This window comes from Triturus cristatus, chromosome 4_1 (assembly GCF_964204655.1).
Source record: "Triturus cristatus chromosome 4_1, aTriCri1.1, whole genome shotgun sequence".
Taxonomy (NCBI): Eukaryota; Metazoa; Chordata; class Amphibia; order Caudata; family Salamandridae; genus Triturus; species Triturus cristatus.
In genome coordinates this window covers 1,130,944,110-1,130,966,756 of record NC_140585.1, presented here as the reverse complement: position 1 = coordinate 1,130,966,756, position 22,647 = coordinate 1,130,944,110, and the positions used below count along the sequence as shown (strand labels likewise).

General features: G+C 47.6%; 1 protein-coding gene across 7 annotated transcripts in view; it reads left to right on the top strand.

Moving 5' to 3' along the window:
* The first annotated feature begins 11,951 nt into the window (after positions 1 to 11,951).
* The window catches only part of CADPS2 (calcium dependent secretion activator 2), a 1,645,358-nt gene continuing 1,634,662 nt past the window's right edge, over positions 11,952 to 22,647 (top strand). For 5 of the 7 annotated variants that reach the window (XM_085654187.1, XM_085654185.1, XM_085654186.1 and 2 more), the window contains exon 1: positions 12,113 to 12,623. In XM_085654187.1, coding sequence (XP_085510313.1) covers positions 12,288 to 12,623 — 336 coding nt within the window. In that variant the 5' untranslated portion in view covers positions 12,113 to 12,287. Of the gene's footprint in view, positions 12,624 to 22,647 lie in introns of all 7 variants that reach the window. The other 2 variants (XM_085654189.1, XM_085654188.1) reach the window with 2 other exon arrangements.

The window sequence follows — 22,647 nt, the reverse complement described above, 5'->3', positions numbered from 1 at the left end:
GGCTTGCCCCACCAAAGAAAATACAGCCATAGCGACTTCAAAGGTACTCCTGAAGGAGTTTTTTACTCACTTCAGCTTGCCCCGTTTGATTTGGAGTGATAACAGAAGTCACTTTAACGCGAGAATCATTCAGTTGGTTTGTGAGGGACTACATATTAGACAAATAATTCATGCTGTGAATCACCCCTAGTCAGAAGGTTTGGTTGAGAAGTATAATGGTACTCTCAAACTGAAATTGGCAAAGATTCAGGAGAGCACAGGGTTGCAGTGGACAGATGCTTAATTGTTAGCCCTTTTGTCCACAAGAACGACAGCGCATTCTAGGACAGGACTGTCACCCCTACGAGGTCATGTTTGGGCTCCTGGCAAATGTCTGGGGCGTCCCGCGTCCTCATCATTTTTCAGAAATTGAATATCCTCTGTTGGTGGATCATCTATATGAGTTAACTAAACGTCTGCGTTCTATTCACCAACAGATCCGGGATTCTCTCCCGCCTGTACCTGAGGGTCCAGGACATGACAGTTGGCCTGTGGATTATGTGCTGATACAGAATTTCCAGAGAAAGAAGAATTTGGAGCCGAGGTGGAAGGGGCCTGTCCAGGTGCTCCTTATCACCCGCACGGCAATCAGAGTCACTGGCCGAAAGGACTGGATTGTCAGCATTGCCGCAGAGTGCCTCTTCCCTTGCCCTATGATCAGTGGTTCAAGGATGGATTAGGGTACTTGGAGTGGGAGCAAGTCCCACTATTTGTCCCCTTTTCTGGTGCCAATCTCACGTGGACCCAAACTGAGGCTGAGAACGATGAAGTCTCTCCTCCTGAAACCTCAGATCTTTCGCAAAAAGAGAACATGCCACCGAGCTTTCTCAGGCTCAGTTCCAAAGATCTGGAACTCTCTCCCACTGGAAATATGTAGAATCTCCTCCAAGGTTACCTTCAAATTGAAAGTAAAAAGATTCCTTATGAACAAGTTTTTACCTTAATAGGTTGGTGGATCATCTGCTCTAATGCATGGGACTTACACCTTTAAACCCTGCACTGGATGCTTTTCCATCTCGATATATTCCAGTTATTTTCTTAATATTTTGCTGACCCCGTGTACTGGTAACCGTTCTTTTCCTATGAGTTCTAGTTTGATATATGTTTATGTCTGTATTTCTATTTGACACGTGTTCTGCAACCGTCACCTTCCTTTCCCCACAATTGTAAATCGCTGTGATATCTCTAGGGATCACATTCGCGCTATATAAAACTTTATGAATAAAAATAAATAAATAAATAAATGCAGCAGTGCCCCCGGAGAATGAGGTAATTCAAGAACACCACTCCACTGGCCCCTCTGTGTCTGACCCCCTTTTTACTGACCCCTCTGTGCCTGGAGTGGCTAGTACAATTTGCGCCCCCGACAGAGGAACAGTGCACCAAAGGAGAAGTCAGATTAGTAGGGATGGACTGCGCAAGTCAGGGTGTACCTTGCCTATGGGACCAACAGTAGTTTAGGGGTAGGCAAAATTGGTGCATCGTTTGGACACTGGACAGGATAGACCAAACGTGCTCCCCTGGAGGGGGGTACAGTATCTTGGACGCCGTTTGGTTTCTTCAAGAGCTAGGATCGAGCAGCTCCATCGCCGGTGCTCAAAAGCACCAACGTTGATGAACAATAAGAGTCTACCAGTGAGGCTCCAAGGGACACTGGGAACTCTTGCCTTTGCCATTAGTCTTGTTGCATTCCTTATTATCCTTGGTTCTAAGATGTATCTGTTTGGTCAGCCCATTACTGAAGAAGAACAGCCATTTGTGCCTCCGTGCCCAGAGTGGGGTTGGGCCACAAAAAGTAAAATCTTTTTGCAGTAATAATTACAATTGGATTACTATTTGTGTTGGGAATATCTTGGTTTTTGGAGGAAAGGTATCCTGTACACCCTTTGATTGGGAAAACACATGTTTCCCCTGAACACGTTTGTTACTTTGGCCCCTCATATAGGAGAACATCGAAAAAAATACGCGGTTAATGTATTTTTACAAATGTTGCATCAGGCCCATGATACGTCCAGTGCTACTAATTGTTGGATCTGTGGATTGCTCCCCTCAGTTACACATAACAGTGATATTCTAAAATCGATGCCATTATCCTATCTCGGAAGTTGTGAAGGGTGGTTTGAACTGTTTACTGTGGTGCATTATCACTTTGAATTCTCTGCTATAAATATGACATCTGCTGACTCTCGCACTGTGATAGTATATATAGGTTTCCATCAAGGGTTTCCTTCCACAGGGTTCGGAGAACAAGGGCCCCGTGGTACATTGTTCCCAACAGCTTGTATGAATGACTACGAGAAGGTAAAGAACAAAACATGGCTTCGAAATGAAATGTTAGATTTGCAAGGGTTCAATGCCACTGAATATTTCCGATCTTTCCAAATCTGCAATATTACTAAGGACAAAGTGATGCCGGTGTCAGTAGTCAACACAACACCTGGTTTCTGTGTTCGGGGAATTGGGAAGGTGAAAGTGGGAGAAAGTAATTGCAATTACACATATTCTATTCTATTCTATTCTATAGTTTTGGTAGAGCGCAAACAGCTGCCCCAGCAATGAGGCGTCCCGGCGCTAAGAACCAAGATCCTGGCCTGAGCGGAAAAGGGATGAAAAGGGACATTACGGGAGAGGGAATAGATAAGTTTTTACTGCTTTCCGGAACGCTGGTAGGCTTTCTATGGTGCGGATGTGTTGCGGCAGCTCATTCCAAAGTTTGGCTCCAAGAAACCTGAAGGAGCGGCCGCCCATGCGGCAAAGTTTTATGCGCGGGACGCATAGACGGTTTTGGTTAGAAGATCTTAGGTTCCGTGACGGCGCATAGGGAGTGAGAAGTGGTCGTAGCAGAGGGGGGGTATCGAGTTTGAGGATTTTGAAGGTCATGATGAGGGTCTTGAATTTGATTCTGGAATCAACGGGTAGCGTGTGTAGTTTTTTGATGGTAGCTCTGGCTGAGCACCTGCGGGGGAGGCCGACCAGAGTTTTAGCCGCAGAGTTTTGCACGCGTTGGAGTCGTGCTACCTCACTTTTGTTGGCACCAAGAAGGAGTACATTGGCGTAGTCAAGACGCGAGAGGATGGTGGCTTGAATAATAAGTTGGCGAGTTTTGGCGTCGAAAAAGCCTAGTATGTGGCTGAGGCTCCTCAGCAGGCCAATACAGGTGCCAGCAACTTTTTTGGTGTGGGCCTGAAAGTTGAGTGAGGCATCCATCCAAACGCCTAAATTTTTCACTAGGGATTTGGGAGAGGGGATGGTGCCTAGGGAGGACGGCCACCAGTGCTCATTCCAGAGGCTGGTGTTTTTGCCAAGGAGTAGCACCTCTGTTTTACCAGCGTTGAGTTGTAGACAGTTCATTGTCATCCATTGGGCAACCGCGGAGAGGCCGTTTTTGAAGCTAGAGGAAGAGTTAGAAGGACCTTCTGAAAGAGCGATGGCCAGCTGTGTGTCGTCTGCATACGACACTAATGTCAGGCCCCACTCTTTGGCCACTGCCGCCAGAGGATGGACATAGAGATTAAAAAGGGATGGGCTCAACGCAGAGCCCTGCGGAACTCCCTGTGCAATGGGATGGGGTTTGGATAAGAAGGGAGGGGCAGAGACTCGAAAGGATCTGGTGTCGAGAAATGATCGGAACCAATCCAAAGCATGGCCAGATACTCCAAAAGTCTCCAAACGATTGAGAAGGATGTCAGGGGATATCGTGTCAAAGGCCGCGCTGAGGTCCAGAAGAATCAGCGCAGCACTTTGACCGGCGTCTAAAATCGTTCGGAGGTGCTCTGTGGTGGCCAGGAGAGCAGACTCAGTACTATGGCCTGGTCTGAACCCGTTTTGAGATGGGTCCAGAATGATGTTTTTGACCATTTGCTGGAATAGAGTACTGTTCACATGCGCTTCAGCGAGTTTAGATAGCCATGGGAGTAGGGAGATCGGTCGAAAATTCTCCGGTTTTGATGGGTCTAGGGTGGGTTTCTTGATGATGGGTGAAACCCACGCTTGCTTCCAGGCAGATGGTACACACGCTGAAGTGAAGGAGAGGTTCAGATTAAAGGTAAGTGCCGGTAGGAAGAAGTTGAGTGACTCTAAGAATTGAGCCGGGCGCATGGGGTCAGCCGGGGAACCAGTTTTGACTTTTTTGCATAGTTTGATGAGGTTATCACCGGAGATTTCCGGGATGTAAGTCAGGGTAGAGTAGTTGGGGGGAGGAGAAGGGATGCTGGTAGGGCTAGGGGAATGCTGAGGAAAAGAAGTATAGATTTTCTGTACCTTGTCGACAAAGAACCTAGCAAGATCTTCGCATTGTTGCGCGGAGGAGATATTAGGGAGGGGAGATTTGCTGCTCTGAAGTTCTTGCACGAGTTTAAAGACTTCTTTAGCAGGGGTGGGACTAGATTTGATTTTGTCAGCATAGAAAGCAGTCCGCGCAGCACGGATGGCTTTGTGGTACGTCTTTTGTAGAAGTAGGTAGTTTGATTTTTCTTCCATGTTATATTCCCTTCGCCAAAGGCGTTCCGCCCTTTTGCAATCTTTGCGTAAGGTTTTGAGGGTATCGTTGTACCAGGGGTTGGATGGAGAGTTACGTCCTTTTGACCATTTTGCTGGAATGAGGATATCTAGCCCTCCCGTGATCCACTCATGAAACGCACTGTAGTTGGCGTTGATGTCCGAATTGGTGTCATGGTGGAATTCCCCTAGGGTGGTGTGGAGGTCATTGCGAGACAATTTGTGCCATGGTCTTTTTAGACAACGGGTCGAGGCGGTATTGTGCCTGCTTTTATTGACCAGAATGGCCAATTTAATGAGGAAGTGATCAGTCCATACCATCGGTAAGGGTGACTCTGAAGTAAGTTTTTCCAAGTTTGAGAAAACTGGGTCTAGGATGTGGCCAGCTAGGTGCGTTGGAGTGGAAATAAAAGAATAAAGTTGCAGTGCGGAGAGATCCGCGAAGAGGTTTTTGATCGTAGCGTCGTTTAGCAGGTCAAAGTGAAGATTGAGATCTCCTAGAATCGTAAAGTTTGAATTTTTTGTGATTAAAGAGGTAGTTGTCTCAAGGAGAGCCTCAATAAATTTTGAAGCGGGGCCAGGCGGGCGATAGATGTAGAGACCCGACACAGTGAAATTGGGATTTATGGTGATTTTAAAGTGGGCGCTTTCACAGTCTGGCATTTCTTCCTTGGCGAATGAGCAAGAAAACATTTTCTTGTAGATTATAGCGATACCGCCTCCTCTTCCATCTCTATTAATGGTCGACATAAGGTAGTCGTCTGGTAACGTAAGGTTGGGAATGGTAGAGGTGCCATCCCGTAACCATGTTTCACAGAGGAAGAGGATGTCAGGGTTTTCTTCCAGAATGAGGGTATTGACCTCAAGGTGGTGTTTGGCTAGCGACCTCACGTTGAGGTGAAGGATCGTGATGGAGGTGGTGTTATCAGGTTCTAGTAGCTGTCGAATAGACTGGGGGTTAGCGGTAGTAAAATCGCAGGTTTGACATTGTAGGCAAGTGAGACCAGGCCTACCTGTAATGTTAGCGCAGGACCGTCCACGGTTCCAGGCAAGTAGTTGCTCTTTATCGTAGTGGAGGGGTGGTGACGGAGAAAGGCCAGGGGGACTGGCGAGAGGCGATGACTTGGCGACGACGGGCGAAGACGGGCTTGCCTTCGGCGCGCCTTCGGCACGCAAACGGCGCGCCCGCTGCGCCCGTCCGCTGCGCGTGCAGATGTAAATGTAAATGTAAATGTGCAGATATTTATATAGCGCAAATCACCAACCGGTCTCTAAGCGCTTGCTTAGGGAACCCATCCTGGTATTCCCCTGTGAGATAACCCTGCAGGGCATCCACAAGGTGAAAGCCAGGCATCCCGCCGCGAGGGGCCATTGTGGAGATTAAGCAAGCTATTGCCCAGAGTCGCAGAGTGTGAACCCATGAATCGAGTATGCACTGGAGCGAGAATTATCGAGTCCATGGACAATTTATGGACTCAAGACCCAGCCGAGCCGGGAATTGAACCCTGGTCCCGGGCTGACCTCTGCTTCCAGGTCTGCCTACTCTAACCAGTGAGCCACACTTCTCCAGCGTACGGTACTGACACATCCCTTATGGGAAGGGAGGCAGGGGGGCGTGGCCTCCAAGGGGGCGTGGCCTGTCAGCACGCCGGCAATGGCGCCGAGGTAATTTTCGTGAGTCCGCTGACAGCGCAGGGCAGTTGTGCGGTGTGCTTTTAGGACCGAGTCCCGTGAAGCCTAGGTGAGTAAGAGCTTATAAAATCAGCAAGTTATTCAGTGACACAAATTTTTTTTAAATCAAATTAGCGTCTAACTCCCGGCTTTTCGCCTCAGGAGGTTCGAAGGTTCTGGCAGGTGAGCGCTATGGATCAGCGTTATGTACCTGCTCGGAAGGGGGCGTGGCCTCCAAGGGGGCGTGGCCTGTCAGCACGCCGGCAATGGCGCCGAGGTAGTTTTCGTGAGTCCGCTGACAGCGCAGGGCAGCTGTGCGGTGTGCTTTTAGGACCGAGTCCCGTGAAGCCTAGGTGAGTAAGAGCTTATAAAATCAGCAAGTTATTCAGTGACACAAATTTTTTTTAAATCAAATTAGCGTCTAACTCCCGGCTTTTCACCTCAGGAGGTTAGAAGGTTCTATATACGCTGAGTACGATTAGTAGCCCACCTTTGCTCCCACCATATAATGCCTATTTTGTTTGTGGATCCCAAGCTTATGTTTGGCTTCCTGGAGGGTGGTCAGGTATATGTTACCTCTCTTTCCTTCTTCCCCCAGTGTATATAGCACCATCCAATTACCATAAGGACCATTAATTACAGCGTAGGAGTGCATACTTTCCCCGAGTTAGAATGGTTATTTACACAGAAGATATACATCAGACCGATACCACTTTGCAACAGTTCACAGATGCCATTATTGGTATTGTACCCTTTTGGGGCCCCATGTCCAATAGTCTTAATATTCGACGGCTCACAAGAGTTGTAGAAGGGGTTATTAATGCAACAGCAGGGATCCTGACAAATATCACAGCTGAGCTCCAGGCTACTAGGCTTGTTGCCTTACAAAACTGGATGGTGTTAGACGTCATCCTTGCTGACCGGGGAAGGGCCTGTCGCATCATTGGCAGTAGCTGTTGTGTATACATCCCCTAATGTGTAGGCTGCCATCCAGAGGTTTCACAGGCTTCCCATCCGACATACACCAATAGAATGGTGCTTGGACTCTATCTGGATGGTTCTGGGGTCTATTCATGTCCTGGAGTTGGAAGATTCTCATCTTCCTGGTTGGAATTGCTGATATTATTTTTGCATGTTGCCTTTGCATACATTGTCTCCGTGCTTGCTGTGCTTATTGTGTAATGACTCTGATGCCCAAACCAAAGATTTCAGTACATGACACTAAGACCACGGTCATGATGATGCAGGATATACAAGATCTAATGTCAATAGATGAAGGCATTTTTTAATATTGATAACGCATGTATCAGCTTGTAGTGGTAGCCCTTATATTCCGTAAGATGTCATTTGCTCTAAGACAAAAGTGAAATGAGTTAGCGACTGCTAAAAGGAGAGTCTGTTGGAATAGAAATGTTTTAGCCGAATTCTTAATGCATTGCATGTCTTAAGTTAGCATTCGAGACACTATTTTGTATTCAGCAGCCATTTTGAGCCATGATCGAAACTAACTTGTCTCACTCTGTCCGCCTCAGCAGAAAGCAGCTGCGATATTTTTTTTAACTTCATCCAAGGTTGAACTTTGCTGCACTAATGAATAGACTGTTTTGTCTTTGCATACCTTTCTCACTATATAGGCCTGCTCCCACCCTTAGAGCAGCAGGCACATGCAAAGTAACCTTGATGCTAAGATAGCATGTACCCGGTCCCGGGATTGCAACTCATCTTTCTGTATCTTCTTTGTTCACCAGCTACCAACTGGAAATTTCCAATCTGGGCGTCTCTTTAGTGATTCTGAAGATGTACATTATGTGTTACCACGTTGGCAGAGGCCAGTCCCTATGAGTAATCTAAGGAGGCTGGTCAGACCAAACTCCACTCGAGTGTACCTCTAATACATACCTTTGGTTTGTATTCTCTACTGTGTGATCGACTCTTCATTTGTTAGGAAGGCTGAGAGGTGGTCACGAGTGACCCAGGTGGCCCTAATCGGGTCACTTCCTTCAGGTCTATTAAGGCCTTGGTTGGGAGGTAGTGAGGGCCTGTGACCACTGAATTTTGGTGACCTTGCTCCAGCTGCAGTGGGAATAGATCTGATGCCTGGTGATGGTGTGCAGGGCATCGGTGATGGTGAAGTGTACGATGGTGTGGTCAGTCCATAGTGAGTTCTGTTGTGTGGCTGAATTTGATTCTGTCACTAAAGGTGAAAATGGTGCAGTGTGGTTGTAGGGTGTGTTATCTGTCCACTGTACTCACGCTTTCAAGGTCACTAACTTACACACCAAATGCCTGCCATGTTGCTATGAGTCAATTTCAATCCACTTGACATGGACTTCTTCGATTTAACTGATTCACACACAATATAAAAGCAAATCCCACCCATCAGAAAGCCACATTCACAGAGCCAATTAGAAACCTAATAATGCTTTAATTAAGAGTATAGCACTTCAAAAGTTCTTGGATACATATTTAGGCTAAAACATAACACTTTGGGAAGCCCACAAGTTTAAAGCGTTTAATGCAAAAATAGTCAATATGCATGGTAAATAATAAGCAGCAATTGACATTTCTACGACCAGAACACTGTCTTGACATCTAATTGTAGCATATAATTTGAAAATCCATACAACTCTGACACATTTATATGCTTTTCTCTCAACAGAAGTCAATGGAATCATGATCACATAATAGAAACGTGTTACTTAAGCGAAACTAGCTTATGAGCAGGAAGAATGGTCTTCTCCTGAGAGGTAATTCAAGAAGTCCTATGAGGATGTTATGTTATGTTATGTTATACATTTATTTTTATAGCGCACGGCTGCTCCAAAGGAGTGTCCCAGCGCTTTATCGAGGCAGCTCAGAATAAAAAACATAACCCCATACAGCGAACAACTGAAGAAAAAAAAAAAGAACAGCAGAAATACTAAAGGTTAAAAAGCCAGGTCTTCAGGCTCTTCCTAAAGTGAAGCAGATTAATAGAGGACCGTAGGTCCAAAGGGAGGGTGTTCCACAACTGAGGGGCCCTCAGACTAAAGGAGCGCCCTCCAGAGCGTGCCTTCCTAATTCGAGGAACCACAGCCAAGAACAGATTCGGATCGCAAGGATCTGGCAGGGCGGTAGAAGGCGAGCCTGCGTTGGAGGTATTTCGCGACCACGCCAAAAAGCGCTTTATGCGCCAGCATCAGAACTTTAAACATGATCCGCTTCCGGATGGGCAGCCAATGAAGCGACTGCAACAAACCGGAGGCTCCAACTCACCTATGGAGGCCAAAAATAGCGCGAGCTGCAGCGTTCTGCACAGCCTGCAGGATATAGATGAAAACAGAAAACACAGTTTTTCTAAAATTCATGTTTTATTGCCAATATTCAGAGCGAGACTACGCTTACTATGAGATACAGGGAAAATGCACAACTCTGAATTAAATTCCTTTTAAGGTTCAAAGAAATAGGATGGACATGTTTAAATAAAGGCGCTCCAGATAAATATAAAAATGACATTAAAATTGAGTCATGTAATATATACATTGCTCTTTGAGGCATACAAAAGACATACATATGTAATAGAGCGTTCATAATAAGGCATTGGTATTAAGGCACGGAGTACATGATTCTGCTTCTTCACGCATTAGTTCTGTGAGAAAATGCTGTCAAGCCAGACCTAAAATGCCATGAAGCATTGAACACTGCACCCAAATAGACGTCACTGAGCGGATGGGTCCGTTTTGGGAAGTCCATTAGCTGTGAACGAGGTAAAGCTGCCTCTACGCAGAACTATACATGGGAATTAATTAAAAAGAGTAATGGTGCATGTCTCTTTCTGGATATGGACTCGCCTCGTGCTGTAAGAGATGAGTGAGAAAACGTGGACGAGATAGCAGAATTGCGCGTAAAGCTCTCTCGTAGATGGTCCTCTGTTCAGAAGAGCAACTCACTGAGGGCGCTAGAGAGGAGCAGGTGTAGAAACTGGAATGTGTGGAAAGTCGTGTCCAAAAAAATACCTGGAGATGGTGTGAAAAACTTCGTACCTCACACCTGTGTGCACAAGGTTGCCGTGAAAACGCCAGTGCAGCTAAGGCGCGGGCGAACTCGTGCCCTCATTCAACGTATTTGAGCTGGTTTAAAGTGACTGTGCTGCTATAATGCACAGTGCCCTCCCACCCCTCTTCAGAGCGATTTTTCAGCGCTCCGCATTGTCAGTCCTTAACTGCTGACTTTAGTCAGTCTTAGAAAAAACACAATGTTACACAAAAGTTGCTTTGAGTGCCTGAAGAGCGCGCTGCACTGCAACTTCGTAGCCACTGCGAGAGCGCAGCGGATACTGTAGCAGTTGTATCAGGAGGTACAGAAGCAGGTTACTGCTTTCTCCTCTGGAAACGGGTTTCAAAACGCCCGAACCCCTCGACTGATTTATAGCCTTCGGTGTATCTTACTTAGAACGGAAACAAAAAACGCTGCGGGATTTCTGGGAGGAAGGTGAGACGTACCTCCCTCCCGGGGAGCCCCGCTACCGCGTTTGCACGGTTGCAGGCAGAAGCAATGGAGAAAGTGAGGGGCGTGTCGTCTCAGAGACCTGTGTGTAACCTGGAACACGGATGCGCGGAGGGGGCAGGATCAGTGCACACACGGATGTGCTGTTTTCAGGACGCGGGCCCGGCCCTGCCCCTTCCTTTCACAAATACAGATCCCGTCCAAGTGCGCGAGGCGTCGCGGGCTGGGGAGGGCGGCTTCTTCTCGCAGACAGGCGCGCGGGGCACCGATGCCTGTTGCTGCATTTAGAGAAAGGGAGTGGCATCACATAGAGGGGGCAGGGTCACACTTACTGTGGAGGGCAGAAAAAGTACGTGTACCCTTTATCTACAGGGGCTCAGCCATAATTAGCACACCTGGTGCAGCTGCACCGGAGTGCAGGCTGGACACTATTTTTTTTAACTTTCAAACCAGCTGACGACGGCGTATTTCCTCTTGCTTTAGGACTCTTATACTAATATTGCTATTCCGATGTCACTGGCAGTTTAAAAAAAGCTGCACAATGAGTTTCACTGTTATCTCCGGAAAGGCGTCACCGCCCGAGCAGTGAGCACACACCTCGACTTTTCATTGTGAGGCACTAAACTGAGTCGGAGAGGAATGTAGGACAAGGGATATGAAGTTGGTTACGTGTTGGGTTAGAAGGGGTGTTGACACCAGGCTCCCCCAGACAGGCACCCTCTTATGGGGCCTGCTTACCGCGGTCCTTGGAACCGCGAACCCGCTTTCCACAGCCGCGTCAACGCGCAAGGAGAGATGGGGGGTGCACAGGTCATGTGGTAGCTGCTGCCTGCACACAGGGTAGGGGTAGCGACAGCTCCAGAGAACGCACGGCGGGCGTGCGAACGGTGGGATGCCGCAGAATGGTTTGGGGGAGAAGGTTTGTCTTGTCCCACTGAGACCCACGTGAAGGGGCTGACAGGTTCTGCGCTCAAAGGGGAAAGCAAGTGAATGTGACAAAAACGCGGGGTGTGCCATGCAGGTGAAGTGGGTCCTGGCGTGTCACAACCTGAGTCCAGGGGGCAAGCATTAACAATAGGTTGTCAGCACAACTGCAGCGGTCTGACAGGTGCTGAGCGCGCACTGTAGACGGAGGCTGTTCATCACCGGCCCGCGCTCCCAGGTATGGGGAAGGCACAGGTGCGCTCACCACTCGGCTTCACTTCCACGTGTTGCTCCTTGTGGACGCTACAGGTCCGGCACCTGTGTCGACTCTGTGACGTCACGGGAGGCGGGGAGTCCGGCGCTCCGATTGGCCCCGTTGCAGCGGAGATGCAAATGCCCTGCTGAGGGCAGCCCTACCTCGGCGCTGTCCTGGGCCGGGGAGGGGGAGAGAGGCGGCCGCGGAGCTTGACGTGTCCTGGGGGAGTGAGGTGCCTCCTGAGGGGTGCATACCCGGGCCAGGGGAGAAACGAGCCGTCTCTGGAGGACAGTCAGACCCGGGACACACCGACTGCAGACCTCCCTGCAGCCCTGAGGGGTTGAGCCGTTTGCGGAGCAGCAAGTGTCCAGGAGCGGACCTCGACCCTCAGGCAGCAGCAACAAGTGTCGGCACCATGCTGGACCCCTCCTCCAGCGAGGACGACTCTGAGCTGGAGGGCGAGCACCCACCGCCGGACACGGTGCTGCCGGCACCGGGCACTGACCCGTCGCTGGCGCCCCCAGCAGCAGTGCGCGAGCCCCGGGGGCCCGGGGAGGGAGGCCCCGCGGTCGGCGGCCGCTGCAGCCCCAGCCCCTCTGTGCGCAGCGAGGGCCGCGAGGAGCAGGAGCGGCTGCAGCGCGAGGAGCGGGAGCGCCGGGGCCGGCTGCAGCTCTACGTCTTCATCATCCGCTGCATCGCGCACCCCTTCAACGCCAAGCAGCCCACCGACATGGCCCGGCGGCAGCAGAAGGTGAGGGGTCTGCCAGGGAGCGCTGTGCTCCCCCTGCTTGTGGTTACTGCCCTGTTTGTGTCAGTGTCTTCACTACTACCCCCGTGCTACCTACTGCTCTTAAACCGCAGCCTGCACCTCTGACTAGTACCCTCTGCCTCTCAGGCTGTGCTTCCCCGGTGTGTGCTTGGGGCCACTGCACTGACTGTTCCTGCAGTGTCTCTTCCACTGCCCCTGCTCGACCTGCCACTCGCTGCTGCACTTAAATAACTATCTGTGCAACTTACTACAGCACAAGCCCGGCCTTCCACGGACCACTGCACTTGAACCACTGGCTGTGCCCTTCTACAACACAAGCACTGCTTGCGGATGAGCACTATGCCGCCCCTGCTTACTGTCTGTCCTATTCCTGTTGGAAATACTATACTGCCCCTCCTCGTGCACTGCACTACCCGTCACTCACTCCTGTGCGTGCACCTTTCTCTGCCCCTGACTACATTACCAGCCCTACCCTCCACCGCGCGCTGCCCTGCCCCCGTGTGAGCCTCTGGCTACTATACTGCCTCTGCCACCCCTGACTGCTCTGCTTGCGCCTCCGTGCGCTCCTGGCTTCTGGGCCAACGCCGTGCGCCTCCTCTCCTCGCTCTGCCTGTCTCCTGCCACTGCCCAAACCTGCCTTTGCTGCCCACCCCGGGCAACCACATCAACACTGCACGCGCCTCTGTCACATACTCATTCACACATTCAGCTCATCGCTTGTTCGCTTTTCTGTGACCCTCTGTGTGCTGTCCCACTCTTGCCTGTAGCTCGGTCCCTTCCTGCCTGCTTGCTTTCAAGTCTCTTGGACCCAGCTGAGACCTGCTGTCAGGAATGTGCTCAGATGTCCCTCTCGAGGCCCGTGGGGCCCTTCTAAATCTCTAACCTAGCTATAGAGCAGCAGGCCACTGATGGGAGTCTGTACACCTCGCTAGGGGGCAGACCTGGGGGAGGGCGCTCAGCAGTTAGGGGCAGGTCCCCGTCCCCCTAGTGTTACACACTCGAGGTTTCTTGGGCGCCGGGTGCTCTTCAGTTCCTTCTGAAGCACGTGCACAATGCTGCTGCTCCCATCTCGTCAGTGTTGTTGCAGATCTTGAGCGCTGTGAGAAACAGCCTTGGCTTGTAGTCTTTTCCTTCGTGCGTTGCTTTGTCTCCCTCGGGCCGTGTCAAGGCTGCCTCTGTTGGGTGCTGCATTGTCTCCATCAGATCCTCTTTTTTTCCTTTTCTTTCTGCCAGGTATGGTGGAAGCCATTCCAGCCCACTCTAGTATAGCCCCGCCTGCTCCGGCCCCCGTACTGCCGCTGGCTGGTTCCTGCCCCCCATCACTGCGCTGTGTGCGTGCACGACACCATTCAGTTAATAATACACGCTCTTTGACCTGTGTGTGTAACGGAAACCATTCCTGTGGGATCTGTCATAGTTATGCTGGAAATCCCAATGCAACCCCCCCAAGTCGTTATCTGCCGCTCAGGCTCTTGCAGTGATGCTCAAAGTACGGCCCGAGGGCCACATGCGGCCTTCCCGACCTTTACTTGTGGCCCCCTTGAGAACAGAAGCACTGGGCTGCCGTATACTCGACTCACCACTAACATGAAAAATAACGTTAAATAATATAGAGTAAACACTTGTTAAAAGGTTAATTGCAGTCAGGGAAAGGAAGTAACTTGTTCCTTAACTTTAGGAACACCTTCATTTTTTAAAGACAGCCACTAGATATACATGCTTGGCTTCCCCTACACTCACTTTACTGCCCCCCCCCCCCCCCCCAAAGAGCTGCCCTCTGTCACACCATGGACCAAACTTTGCACCCCCGGGGAAATGTTTGAGTACCCATGCTTTAGAGCCTCCTTTCTATTTTGAATGCTCAGCACTTGGTGCTGCCTACTCTACACACGTGCAGCTCCCGACGCACCTCGCCCCCCTCTGTCCCTGAACATGTGCGAGCTGCCCTGTCTATTACGCTTGCCACCCCTGCAGCCCCTGTGTGCTGCCCCGTCTATTGTGCTTGCGACCCCTTCAGTCCATGTGGGCTGCCCCGTCTATTATACTTGCGACCCCCTGCAGCCCCTGTGTGCTGCCCCGTCTATTATGCTTGCGACCCCCTGCAGCCCCTGTGCGCTGCCCTGTCTATTATGCTTGCCACCCCTGCAGCCCCTGTGGGCTGCCCCGTCTATTGTGCTTGCGACCCCTTAAGCCCATGTGGGCTGCCCCGTCTATTATACTTGCGACCCCTTAAGCCCATGTGGGCTGCCCCGTCTATTATACTTGCGACCCCTTCAGCCCCTGTGGGCTACCCCGTCTATTATACTTGCGACCCCCTGCAGCCCCTGTGGGCTGCCCCGTCTATTGTGCTTGCGACCCCTTCAGCCCCTGTGGGCTTCCCCGTCTATTATACTTGCGACCTCCTGCAGCCCCTGTGTGCTGCCCAGTCTATTATGCTTGCGACCCCTACAGCCCCGTGTGCGGCCCCGTCTAGTATGCTAGCGACCCTTGCAGCCCTCTTGTGCTGCTCCGTATGTTATGCTTGCGACCCCTGCCGTCCCCAATGTGCTGCACATGTAATGTGGAATTGGCCAAATTACTCTGATTACTATGGGGTAATTGAAATTCTGCACACGCCTACTCCGGAGTCCCACCATATCCAATGACCCACTTTTCTGCAAGCGGGTCCCAAGTGTCTCCAACCTACCAAGTGACCCACTCCGCGCCCCCCCCCCCCCTCCATGTGCGACTCCGCCTGCTGCCTTTGCCGCTCGCACGCATTCCGTAGCGGAGGAGTTCAGTGACCGGGTCCATGTACTGCTGCCCGTCACATTTGTCTGTCCAAGAGAGCTGTAATTGTTGATTCGCATGCCAGGAGTCGTTGTTGGTCCAACATCTATAACTAGCTTTTCAGGTTTTGACTGTCACTGAAAAGTTCTACAGAGGACAGTCCTTGAGTGCCCTTAATCCACGCAGCAGAGCAATCTCCCCTCGCACTAAGTGCATCCCATTTCCAGATGATCTCTAGGCACTACCCCTGCGGGCCAGCTCCTCATCCTTCCCACATGCCCAAGCACATCCGAGACTCTGTGTAGTGCTTCATTCACTTGTCTAGATCTCCCCCTAAAATTGCACAGGTTTTTTGGTATTCCTCTGTAATTTTTAGGCCATTAGTTCCAAACTCAGACTCGCAGATGCATTTTCGGTCTTTGTCTATCTCACAAACTAAATATATATATTGAAACGTTGCTTGTAGGGCCAAAAGCAAATTGTGATCTTTCTGGCATTGCATAAATTGTTTACCATGAAGCGGTGGTAATCTCTCACCTTGAAAACGACTCTGCCCTTCTCACCGGCCTCTACAAAAGCAGACTGGCTGCGTGAGCCACTGTGACATTTTTGACGCAGGCAAAGGGCTGGAACCTACAACCCAGCTCTTGCATTCCTTAAGAAGCATTATGAGATCAGCTTTCCTCACATAAAAGACCGTAATCTCAACACTCCCAGCTACCTTTCTCAAAAGTTATTGGTGTCTTGAGCAGGGGTGGGTGGAAAGTAGAATTCCGCCGTGGAATCTGACGACTCCGCATCACTCTTGTAGCACAGAGTTCCGTTCAATTGCTTCCAATCGCTGCATGTCAGATTTTTTTTCCCGGCAAGGCTCCAGAAACGCAAGAGAAATTTGCTCTCCCAGCACTATTCTCCAGTGCGGGCGGCTGCAGTCAGAGGGCTGCTCCTTGCGTGGCTTTGCTGCCACTTGAAAGAGATTTTCAGCAACATCATTAATTTCCAAATGGCCATGCGCTTTTGTGCACCACATGGTGCCGTTCGTGCCAATTTTCAGCTTTACTGGTGCTAAATTGCAAGCGCGACGTGCATATTTTCTGCTCATTGGCAGAACTCTGTGGAATACCCCCATCCTTGAGGTTATCAAAACCTTATTTAAAAATCCATGCGCCCTAAGTTTGTAGAAGACCACCTTTCACAGATCTTTCTGAAGCAGGGCGGCTAGAATTTGTAACACTCCTCTGATGGGTATCTGGAACACCCTTGATTTATCTGGCTTCACATACCCTTTAAGACAGTGATACTCAAAGTGCGGCCCAGGGGCTGCATACAGCCCTCCTGACCTTTGCATGCTGCTCCCTGGACAACAGCAGCACTGGACTGCTGTTTACTCCACCCAACACTCACATTAAAAAGATGTTAATTAAACGGGCAAACATGTATTTAAAGGTGAAGAAAGTAACTAGGGTGTCCTGAACCCCTTAACTTTAGAAATACCTGCATTTTTAAAGACCTCTTGCAGCAGAAGTGCAAACGTATAATAGAATCTCTTCAAAGTTCTAAAAGTGTATTTCATTAACATGCAGAACAGTTTCACCTTAGTACATCAGATTATATAAGTGCACTGCAGAGTATTATTTTTTTATAGGGGAAGTTTACAAACATGATTTTAGATACATCCCCTCCCCCCCCCCCCTTACAATGTAGGGTGGTTTACCTCTTAGTTCACTATTGCACAGTGCCACTAGTGAACTAAAGGGGAAATCAGTTATGCACACTCTTTGGGTGGCCTGTGTTCCTATTATACACAGCAAAACACACAAGATGATGGACGGAATGTTGCACATTGGCAAAACATTCACCCCCAGTCACATCCGGGTTTAATCCATCGTTATTTTGCTCACCACGCCACCCCAGTTCAGACATGGCCGAATAAAAATCAGTCTGACCCTGTGTCTCATGGGAACAGTCCAGTCCGAACTGCCAAGCCATGTCTTCCCTGGACCGGAATCAAGCATCCTAGGACCGGTTTCGGGGTTTCACCCCTCTTCAGCCAGGATAGCTTGACTCCAGTGGCGTAGTGAGCACGGGACCCACGTCTGGGAATACCCATCCCACATAGGGCGAACAGCAAAATCTGGAATGCCCTCTTGACTCACGTTTACTATAACAAGGGAACCCACAACAGTCCCTATAGAAACTATTTCTGCACATTGACACTCTGCTGTTTCATAGCTTTCTTTTCCTCATTTCCACTGTTTGTCCAAATTTTCAAAACTGATATTTTTACTTTCACTCCTTCTCACCTTGGTTCGCTAGCTGCGCTACCATGAACCTGGAAAGTATGGAACAAGTCCCACAAACATGCGAGGGACTTAGTAGACTCTACGCAATGTACAATGGTAGCATTTTTTTATAGGATATTATTTCACAACTCTAGCTATTTGCAAAAGTACAGACTTTGCTGTATGTTTATCAAACGTATGCAAATATATTTATTGTATACATCATAGATGTCTATTTTTTATAAGCTACATATTATTGTGCCTGCTCATCACTTCATAAGCAGCAAGGTTTTGCATGAATTTACACAAAAAATGCATGTCTGTAAAACCTCTGAATCCCTACTTGCCACATAATACAAAAGAATGACAAGATTGTTTTAAAAAGCTAGGCACTAAAATTCTATCTTTTGCTATATCGATCTCCTCAAATGAATATCATATATTGTGTTAGATGCTTGTATCTGTGATCTTCTTACAATGGTGTACCATGGGCCAGGCGTACTGTTCCATACAGGATGGTCAGACGTTTTTGATGGCGTTCTCTTTTTATGTATGCATTCTTTCAGACTCTTGATTTTGTGAATTCTCTGCAAAAAAGAAATATATTATCATACTTAACGATGTAGAAAGCACTTTTCAAAGTAACTTTATCATCTGTTATAGCCCACTGCCAGGGCTATATCTGTTGTAAAAGACCCAAGCTGCAGATGAGCGTCTGTAACGAGGTTGAGGGCCTTTAACGACCGGTATAGCCTGAGGCCTAATGGCAATAAGGCTTTTAGAAAATCCCACCCACTGAGAATAGAATGTTCTAAATTAAAAACGGAGAAACAGGAAGACAAACCTTAGAATGCTGGAGCAGAATGTTAAGACCAGCCATTATAAGCCCAGAGCTACTCTGTCTTCTACGGAGCTTTATATATTTCAATGTTCTAAATAGTCCTATATAGCTCCCAAATAAGGTATGGTTTTAGCTTTTTATATGCCACAAAGTGACAGTATTGTAAAACAAAGCAAAGGTAAACTAGGTGGATATACTTGTATATGTCTTATCACAAAGTTAAAGTCCTGCTTTGAGCATATTTGTTTAGTGTAATAACAATATGTGTAAGTGGTGGTTTTCAATTGCAACGTTATGCCTTTCAACCGCAGACTCTTTAAATGCAATACACCTAACCCCTTCCCAAGTATTTTTTCAAAGAAGTAGGCAGTGTCTGGCAACAGTAAGGAGTGGGGGCCTGGAGGTGACATGGTATCCTTTGTTCACCATAACTTCCCCTGCACAGGGGCTGATTCTCTTCAGCACTCATTGCAGAGGTACTCTTTCCTTGTCAGTGAAAAAAAAGGTTCCTTACAGGAATTATTGATGTTTTTTTTTTTTTACTTCAAGGGCCACTATATGCTGCCCTGTATGATTTGGTTTGTTTTTCATGGTGTTTTACTCTTGGAAGTAGATTATAGTTTTGACTCCCTGAAACCCAGCCGTAGCATATTTCTCATTCTTAGTGCAAGAGAATCTATAGTCTATTGCAATTAACATATATTGATGCTCTAAGATGCTGGGCTTTCATCGCACCATAATTGTAGTAGTTTTGTACCTTGGAATGCAGCAGGCTTCAGGAAACATCAACCTTTTCTGGTTTCCACCTAACTTTATATCACCTTACATCATCTTTTATGGTCCTGTTAGAAGTCTGTCATTTTTAGTTTCTTTGCTCTATAAAGTCTTAGGGCATTGCTTTTGATGCCCTCAATGGAGGGATGTGTGAGCTCTGAGTTTAGAAGCTGGTGCTCATGTCAAAAAATCTTTGCATGGTGTTTGATGGAAAGATGAAAGGGCTATTAAGGTTTTGGGTGACAGACCAGAAGAATAATCGGTATAATTGTATCAATTACTTTATACATTTGGGCAAACTTTATTCCATAATAAGGATTTAAACAATGTGTTTATAGAGTGATATAAAGAGCAATATACAGAGAAAAACCCCAGTAAGTATTCTTGAAAAGCATAACACAGCTTGGTTGGATACTTTCCACTGACTTGTTATAGACAAGTTAATACAGAGCTTTCACTGCTTTTTGAAGAGTATATAAGGCAATGCTTGGAAAAGGTAGCAAACTGATTTCTAAGACCTTGCCCCCTTATAATTAGGCCTGTGCGAAAATGTCCGTTCCGCTCGTGGAAGTTGCGAAGTTTTGGCATTTCCGCGGAGAACGCGGAGATGTCGAAACTTTCAGTATCCGCTGCGAAAGCCGAAGTATTTTCTTGTTTGCGCTTTAAAAATGCATTCTCACGTGCGCGGTGGCGACTCTACCGGATCCCAGCGTTCGCTGACAAGTTTTCCTATCCATTCGCGTGTGCCACAAGATGATGTGTTGTTGATAGCCGGTCGCGCTATCCTGCGAGAGTTTGCGATCGCGAACAAGTCATTCGACCCGGAACAGGAAATAAGCATTGTGAGCAAGATGGCCGCGCCCATTAGCGACCGCATGGGCAAGTTAGAGATGCATTTCCCCGCGGGCGCACAAAAACACATCACGAACAGGTGGGAAAAGCAATCTCCACATCTTCGCGAAAGTTCCGCATGCTCGCGGAGATTTAGAGCAATTTCACGATAATTTGCGTAGGGCAACTACGCAAATTCTGCCCATCCCTACTTATAATACTAATTTGAAAAACTGATAAACAGTTAATTTTGTGTTTCAGTTATTAATCCATCTCTCTGCTTAGTATAGATTTTAAAGATTCTTACTCACATTTTAACATTGCGATTAAACATATTGTTCCAAAACTAATGCATCACAGTCACACTAATGTTTTATTAGAGGTAGATTCGATTATACAAGTATACTTACCCTACATGACATTTTGGATTTATACAACAACTCCGAAGTCTCAAACTGTACTAAGCCTCGATGTTGAAAAGTCATTTAACAAGATAAACTGATCCTTTATATAGAAAAATCTACTGTGTTCATGTCTCCAGAAGAATGTATATTCTATTAATGCACTGTATAAAGAAGAAACGTTCAGTAGATGCTGACAAATGGAATTATATCCAAAACATTTGGAAGAAAACTAGTCGGGGCATTCCATTATCACCAATTCTTATTTGTTTAATTTTAGGGCTCCTTACTTGAATATTTGCAAAACTATTCTCTTCTGGAAGAATATCTCCCAGTCCATCGTTTAACAAAATCCTAGCCTACGGTGATGTTTTGCTGCTTCTCTCAAACTTCATTACCTGTGTGCCACAGGTTTTGAACATTCAAACATACAACCAGTGCTCGGGCCACGTGCTCAAAGGGTCATATGGAAAGCTTAGGCATTAAGGTATCGGGTATTGCAGCACATGCAGTCTGTTGGACCCTTCGAAGACGTTATCCTTTAATCTACAGAATGCTATTAAGAAAAAGGATGGGCCATGATAGATGGGCTAACCTTAATATAATTTATGGTGAATTACTAATGTTATTCCAATGGATATACTGTCCAGGTTCTTCTGCAATTTTATTTGCATAGCACATTTAACTAAGATATTGATACATGCCAGTGAAGGTGTTATAATCCTTGTGTCTCACAATCACGCCGCTTTAACTTAGATTTTGAAGGCTTCATTTGCTACAGGAATTGTTCCAAGCTGCTAGTTTTTTTTTTCAACTACTGTGAAAAAAACCCTATCTGGGTACTAGACTGCAGGGGATCTACAGACCCATCTCTTGCGTATGGTCATAGCTAAATTAGGGGGATACCTGTCCCAGTGGCTCTCAAATCAGCTAGAAAAACATAATTTGCCAAATGCAACAAAATTGAGGCTTTGCCTAAGTACAATGTCTTTGACTATCGGAGGATATGCTGCGATGATGGTCATCCAGCAGGGTGGAGCTTGTAAGATTTCTGCAATGCCTCTGATGCCGACAGGCGAGTCCTAATTGATCAGTTGCCAAAAGTCTAGATCAGCAGAATTGTACTTAACTGTTTTTCTTTGTTATCCGGATGCAGTTAGGATTGTCAGATCCTCAATCCTGGACTAAGTAACATACACCAACTTTAGCCCTTTCCCAAAAAAGTTGCAACACATGCTTCAATCCTCTTAGATAGCGAGACCTGAACGGGCTTCAATTGAATGTGGACAAAACAAAAGTTCTCAACTGTGATCTGGGTGGCCAACGAAGTGCAGCTTCTGTCTGGTTTGTCAGGGTGTTCCTCCATGCTCTGCCACTGTGGTCAAGAGGATCTGCTTTCTGTTTGATAAGGATCTTTCATTGGAGAGCCAAGTCGGTTCACTTTGCAGTTGTCCTTCAACTAAGACAGCTGAAAAAGGCTCCCCCCCCCCCCCCCATGCATCCCACTGAATATGACCACACTGATTACCTAATGCCACTATCTTGGGCTCCCATCTAGGACCCTGGCCAAATTACAAATAATTTGGAACATGGCTGTTTTATTGTTTTTTGGTTTTCGGAAATTTGAGTATGCCGGCGGCATGTTGCAAACTTCCTTGGCTTCTGTTAAAATAGAGAATTGAATTTAAACGTTGTGCTGAGAGTATCGGGCCTTACACTGGAGTGGTGCTCCTGCTATCAAATCACGCATTTACACTGCACCCCCTCCGCACTCTCCTCACACCTTTTGTCCCTCTCTTTATGCACAGTTGCATAGAAGGTCGTAGTCTAACACGTATGGTCTGTGCATGAGATAGGCTGAAGGAATTATGGGGAATGAGATTTGGTAGGCTCCTATTTTGGAGTTAAAGTGACTTTCTCTAAACCACTTATTGCCTTGGGTTATTATGATCAAATTGGGTTTGGTCAAAATCAGTAAGAAAAGATTGATGATTGGAATGAGGATTAATTTGAGAATAACTTCCCAAAGAAGATTAATTGACTATGTACTTGTGCCCAAACATCACATTAAAAGCCCTTGCATATAAAAAGGGGAGCAGGCATGAATT